At 41.2% G+C, this 7483-nt stretch overlaps 1 protein-coding gene across 1 annotated transcript in view; it reads left to right on the forward strand.

The window, feature by feature from the left end:
* slc35f3b (solute carrier family 35 member F3b) overlaps window positions 1-6822 on the forward strand; it is a gene marked incomplete at both ends in the record, with an annotated part of 167014 nt that extends 160192 nt beyond the window's left edge. Inside the window, 2 exons of the mRNA XM_080739995.1 lie at window positions 2302-2391; window positions 6581-6822. Coding sequence (XP_080596121.1) covers window positions 2302-2391; window positions 6581-6822 — 332 coding nt within the window. The remainder of the gene's footprint in view (window positions 1-2301; window positions 2392-6580) is intronic.
* Window positions 6823-7483: the final 661 nt, after the last annotated feature.

Genomic DNA, 7483 nt, shown 5'->3' on the forward strand with positions numbered 1-7483 from the left:
TTGAAGCTCTGTTCTCATAGTAATCACTGATTGTGAATCATAGTGTTTACGCGACCGCGCTTTTACCAACAAGTCTGTGCCCTTAAGCTAGATGCAGAATCGACCCAAATTTAGAGTGAACTTTTTTAACTCAAATCTTTGCTTCTTGGGGTCCCTGGAACAGAATATTTTGCGATGGGGGTCCATCCGTGGAACAAAATATTTTGAGATGGGGGTCTGCGGCCAAATGCATATTTTGGGAGTCCTTAACCACACATAGGCAGATTCTATATATTCTAGATGTCTTCTTCTGAAGAAGAAAAGAAAATATATATATGTGTGTGTGTGTGTGTGTGTGTGTGTGTGTGTGTGTGTGTGTGTGTGTGTGTGTGTGTGTGTGTGTGTGTTGCTATCTGTGGTTCTCAAACTTTGTCATGTCAAGGACCCCCATCTCAAAATATTTAGCTCCAGGGACCCCCAGAAGCAAAGATTTGAGTTAAAAAAAGGTAAACGTGCGGTCGCTTCAGTAACAGATAGATAGATAGATACCTTTATTATCCCAAGGGGGAAATTTAGTTGTCCAGTAGTAGCACAGCAGTATACAGTTATTTACAAAGTTACAGAGGTAAGAAAGATAGATAAGAGGGAAAAAAACAAAACAAAGACAAGAGCAGTACAGTACCAATAAGGAGAAGGTGCATCAATAGAGGGGGCGAATAATATATAAGAATATATACATAAAGTGTCTTGCAAAAGAGACCATAGCAGTCAATGCTAGTTAGTGCAAACAAGTATCTCACTGTCAATGTTAAACAAAGCAAAAATACTCAGAAACTACCAACACTAACAACCTAATAGTGCAGTGTCAAAAATCAGTGCGAAAAAAAGAAGAAACTAGGAAGCGTGTCACCGCAAGGCGCACATGAGCACTCTTCCTGGAAGGTCCTTAGAGGTCAAAGTCAATACAGCAATTGTTCCTTAGAGGTCAAAGTCAATACAGCAATGGTTCCGTCAGTCTAAGTTAGGAAGGGAGACCTTTTCAAGCGTCCGTTATGTGTCTCGTTGTACAGCTTAAGGGCAGCCGGTACAAAAGATTTTCCTAATCTCTCACATCTCCGTACTGGGTAGGTAAAGCGGTCGTTTCCTCTCTTACTCCAGTAACTGGTGATCTCTAGATGGAGGGGGTGGGAGGAGTTCTCCAAGATGGAATCTAGCTTCTTCGCAGTGCGCACCCTGGTTACTTCCTCCACCCCCTGCAGAGAGGACCCAACGACAGAGCCTGCTTTCTTCACCAGTCTGTTTAGGTTAAACGTGTCACCTGCTCTGTTGTTGCCACCCCAGCATGTTATGCCCCTGTCTCTGCAGCTCTTTAATGAACAGGAAATGCGTTTTCACGTGGGCTGCCAGTTTTCATCAGGAAAGAGAAACCATTCATCAGCTCTAATGTTCCACTTCTCATTTTGTCTTAATTGTATTCATCAATTTCAGTTTCACATATTTATCCTGCATCCTGCATGATTCCCCTTCCCTAATTTTGAAAATGAAACAGGTTATTATTTGTTATTCACTAAAGAGCTGAAGAGACAGGAAGACTGATTGAGTCTCCAAACCGATCATCAAATGATTGAATGACAAAAACTAAACATTCTCCATGCACTCAAGGCTTCGTGTAATTGATGAAAACAAGTCATTTTGGGGGTGAACTACTCAGGGTTCCCACGGTCATGAAATTCCTGGAAATATTTTGAAATTAGAAAAATATATTTCCAGTACTGGAAAAGTTTTGGAATTTATCAAGGGTCCTGGAAGGTCCTGGAAAAGGTTTCTATGCATTGTCTTTGGTTATTGATTTTGTTAATACCTCTGAAATGACAAATTAGACATGGGCCAAATTGTCAAATATTAGAGGCAGAAATTGTGAAAATAGCCGATCTACATGCTCACAATGCCTCGCGTTGCGAGGCGTTGTGAGCATGTAGATCTGCTATTTTCACAATAGAAGCGTGTTATACAAAATTCCTCAACTCTTAGTGCTCGGAGTCGTCAGGGTGCCGGGTCCCCAGTTAAAACATGATTATTTCGGGGGTCACGGCCTGAAAAGGTTGAGAACCACTGGCATACACTACCTGTCTTTGGGCATTGCGCATAGGAGTAAGCAACCTGTTATTGAGCAGAATTATGGTTATATAGTCCTGGAAATTGGGTTAAATATTCTGGAAAAGTTTTGCAAAAGTTTTGTTGAAATTAATTGGTAAAAATGTGTGGGAACCCTGACTACTGTTTTGAGGTGCTGAGGTGGTTTTGATCTGCTGCTCCCTGCAGCGTTCAACATCCTGGTGAACTTTGGCATCGCCATCACCTACCCCAAGCTGATCTCTCTGGGCATCGTCCTGAGTGTGCCTGTCAACGGCGGTAAGCTCCTCCCACTCTGTACATGTATATGAATATAGACTGTAAGCTCCTCCCACTCTGTACATGTATATGAATATGTAAGCTCCTCCCACTCTGTACATGTATATGAATATGTAAGCTCCTCCCACTCTGTACATGTATATGAATATAGGCTGTAAGCTCCTCCCACTCTGTACATGTATATGAATATAGGCTGTAAGCTCCTCCCACTCTGTACATGTATAGAGCATCGCAGTGAGGTGTCGGAAGCAAGCTGGCCATTCATATTTACCATAGGGTTTTTCATTATCAGCCACAAAGTCGTAGCAATTCAATGTACACTTACCACTAGGCTGGTGGTTGTAAAATGGTTCCATATGCTCCTGTAGAACCCCCGAGTATGTATGCAATCACTCTAGTTTTAGTAAAAACACGTTTTAATCGAGATCGCACGGAGAAGAACTGCATTTCCCATGCTGCTAAACGTAAAAACGACGTCTGTGATTGGTCTAGCTTCTTCTTCTTTCACATATCTTGCGGTTACCGCGGAAGTAGCTTACTGCCCCCTGTCTGCCCGGCAGATTATTGCACATCAGCAGAACTGCGTGAGCGAATACTTTCTTTTACAGATATGATGCACTGTGTTAAAGATGACGATAAGAGAGTCCACAGAGATGACAATCACTACATTTCAGGCCATATGCTGGCCTGGATAACTAAACTGAGCGTGATTTAAGGGCTGTATTTCAGGAAACAACAACAACATTCGCTAGGCATTCTGGGAGTGTAGTTTCCACGATTTTAAAAGTAATGATGTACACAGTCTTGTACCCTGTCCTTTTTTTCAGCTTTCTAATTAATCTTTGCATTCAAAAAATGTTTAATATTGACATGATCCCTCTCCAGCCGAGGTGGCTTTGTCCAAGGCTTAAAAACGTTTAAATAAATACTTTATGAAATGTCTATGGAAGAAATGAATGCGGAAAACGCTTCCGACACCAGAGTGAGGACGGGGTGGGGCTTCAACTGCGATGCTCTATATGAATATAGGCTGTAAGCTCCTCCCACTCTGTACATGTATATGAATATAGGCTGTAAGCTCCTCTCACTCTGTACATGTATATGAATATAGGCTGTAAGCTCCTCCCACTCTGTACATGTATATGAATATAGGCTGTAAACTCCTCCCACTCTGTACATGTACATGTATATGAATATAGGCTGTAAGCTCCTCTCACTCTGTACATGTATATGAATATAGGCTGTAAGCTCCTCTCACTCTGTACATGTATATGAATATAGGCTGTAAACTCCTCCCACTCTGTACATGTATATGTATATGAATATAGGCTGTAAGCTCCTCTCACTCTGTACATGACATGTATATGAATATAGGCTGTAAGCTCCTCCCACTCTGTACATGTATATGAATATAGGCTGTAAGCTCCTCTCACTCTGTACATGTATATGAATATAGGCTGTAAGCTCCTCTCACTCTGTACATGTATATGAATATAGGCTGTAAGCTCCTCCCACTCTGTACATGTATATGAATATAGGCTGTAAGCTCCTCTCACTCTGTACATGTACATGTATATGAATATAGGCTGTAAGCTCCTCTCACTCTGTACATGTATATGAATATAGGCTGTAAGCTCCTCTCACTCTGTACATGTATATGAATATAGGCTGTATAGCTCCTCCCACTCTGTACATGTATATGAATATAGGCTGTAAGCTCCTCCCACTCTGTACATGTATATGAATATAGGCTGTAAGCTCCTCCCACTCTGTACATGTATATGAATATAGGCTGTAAGCTCCTCTCACTCTGTACATGTATATGAATATAGGCTGTAAGCTCCTCCCACTCTGTACATGTATATGAATATAGGCTGTAAGCTCCTCTCACTCTGTACATGTATATGAATATAGGCTGTAAGCTCCTCCCACTCTGTACATGTATATGAATATAGGCTGTAAGCTCCTCCCACTCTGTACATGTATATGAATATAGGCTGTAAGCTCCTCCCACTCTGTACATTTATATGAATATAGGCTGTAAGCTCCTCCCACTCTGTACATGTATATGAATATAGGCTGTAAGCTCCTCCCACTCTGTACATGTATATGAATATAGGCTGTAAGCTCCTCCCACTCTGTACATGTATATGAATATAGGCTGTAAGCTCCTCCCACTCTGTACATGTATATGAATATAGGCTGTAAGCTCCTCCCACTCTGTACATGTATATGAATATAGGCTGTAAGCTCCTCCCACTCTGTACATGTATATGAATATAGGCTGTAAGCTCCTCCCACTCTGTACATGTATATGAATATGTAAGCTCCTCCCACTCTGTACATGTATATGAATATGTAAGCTCCTCCCACTCTGTACATGTATATGAATATGTAAGCTCCTCCCACTCTGTACATGTATATGAATATAGACTGTAAGCTCCTCCCACTCTGTACATGTATATGAATATAGGCTGTAAGCTCCTCCCACTCTGTACATGTATATGAATATAGTTAGGGAAAGTCTTGGACCGATCTGGGAACTAAATGCTTACCAATAGCTTTCTTCACAAATGTGTTCATAAAGGTGTCTACTATCACCTCTGAACTTTGTGTTCATAAAGGTGTCTACTATCACCTCTGAACTTTGTGTTCATAAAGGTGTCTACTATCACCTCTGTATAAATGTGTTCATAAAGGTGTCTACTATCACCTCTGAACTTTGTGTTCATAAAGGTGTCTACTATCACCTCTGAACTTTGTGTTCATAAAGGTGTCTACTATCACCTCTGTATAAATGTGTTCATAAAGGTGTCTACTATCACCTCTGAACTTTGTGTTCATAAAGGTGTCTACTATCACCTCTGTATAAATGTGTTCATAAAGGTGTCTACTATCACCTCTGTATAAATGTGTTCATAAAGGTGTCTACTATCACCTCTGTATAAATGTGTTCATAAAGGTGTCTACTATCACCTCTGAACTTTGTGTTCATAAAGGTGTCTACTATCACCTCTGTATAAATGTGTTCATAAAGGTGTCTACTATCACCTCTGAACGTTGTGTTCATAAAGGTGTCTACTATCACCTCTGTATAAATGTGTTCATAAAGGTGTCTACTATCACCTCTGAACTTTGTGTTCATAAAGGTGTCTACTATCACCTCTGAACTTTGTGTTCATAAAGGTGTCTACTATCACCTCTGAACTTTGTGTTCATAAAGGTGTCTACTATCACCTCTGAACTTTGTCAAACCCAACTCCCGTGGGAAACTTTGTGCGAGCCAATCAAAGTTGGGGTCTCATTGACTATGCTGGAAAATAATACAAAAAACACGTCTGCTTTAAGTAACATGTGAGGGGTCTAACTAGGGGTTCTTCATGATTCTGAATCCAATGCAAGCATTTGTTTTGCACGAAAAACGTTCCTTGGTCTAAAAACGGCCCCCACAAAACTGTAAAAAGTGATGACTCATCACTAAACCTTACTTTTTTGGGGTCCGTTTTTAGCCCAAGGAATGTTTTTCGTGCAAAACACATGCTTGCAATGGATTCAGAATTATGAAAAAAAAAAAAAAAAGTTTGACCCCTCATATGCTACTTAAAGCAGATTCATATTTTGCATATTTTTCCTGTATGGTAAAGTTAATGCGACACCAACTCGATAGCAGCTGATAACACCAATTTAGCTGTGACTCAGGAAGGGTTATCAATTATCATACCAAAATATAATCTACAGATATAGAGCTTCTCAAAAATGCTAAGTAACCTTTGCCACCTTTCCGATAGTGACATCTGGTATGTACGGCCCATGGACTAATAGTGACATCTCGTATGTACGGCCCATGGACTAATAGTGACATCTCGTATGTACGGCCCATGGACTAATAGTGACATCTCGTATGTACGGCCCATGGACTAATAGTGACATCTCGTATGTACGGCCCATGGACTAATAGTGACATCTCGTATGTACGGCCCATGGACTAATAGCGACATCTCGTATGTACGGCCCATGGACTAATAGTGACATCTCGTATGTACGGCCCATGGACTAATAGTGACATCTCGTATGTACGGCCCATGGACTAATAGCGACATCTCGTATGTACGGCCCATGGACTAATAGTACCCTACTTGTGCTGGGTATTTTGACTCTAAACATGTACTTGTACTTGGTGGTGTTCCAGTGGTGGACCTGTACACGTGTGACATCCAGTTCAACATGGTGCGTCTCATCGCCGTGTTCAGCATCTGCGTGGGCTTCCTCATGCTGCTGCTGCCTGAGGACTGGGACCAGTGCCTCATCCAGCTCAGGACCAAGATGCGCCGGCGCGACGAGCCAGCAGAGGTCAGCGGAGAGCCGGGGGCCAGCACGGGCCTCAACTGGAGCCGGAGGGCCAGGAGCTCCATGTCCACGTTTGCACATTGATTCAGAGCTAAGGTTATTATAATGGTGTTCTGTTTGTTTCAGTTGTGGTTAGTTCTTGAAATGGGGTTGCTTGTTAACCCATTTAGGGTCAGAATTATTTATGCTAGAATTATTTATGCTTTAACTATTGAAAAATAGCAGATATACAAGCTCACAGCGATCTACAGCTTGTAGATCTGCTATTTTTGAAAAAAGTTAATTTGTAACTGAAATATTTGCTTCTGGGTGGTCCCTGGAACAACATATTTTGAGATGGGACCACTGATTCAGAAGAAGGATTTAGAAGACATTTATAGATTCGGGTCAAAAACATTCAAAGACCCGCACAAATGTTTACGATTTTTCAAAAATAGCAGATCTACAAGCTCGCAGGGCAGCACTTGGTGCTGCGCTGTGAGCTTGTATATCTGCTATTTTTCAATAGTTAAAGCATAAAATAATGGTTAAAGTGGTTCAGATCTAAAGTAACACAGATTTGCCTTAATGGGTTAAATCTTGTAGATTTTTATTTTCACTATTTCTTTAGGTTTTTTGATAATGTTTGACATTAACACATTGACCGCCATTTTAACATACCTCCGTACTCCCACCTGCCATTCGTCTCCATAGACTTCCATGTAATTGGGTGTGCACGGATCATGCACACCCATGCCTAGATAAT

Source organism: Nannobrachium achirus (assembly GCF_963921795.1).
Source record: "Nannobrachium achirus genome assembly, chromosome: 13".
NCBI classification, from domain to species: Eukaryota; Metazoa; Chordata; class Actinopteri; order Myctophiformes; family Myctophidae; genus Nannobrachium; species Nannobrachium achirus.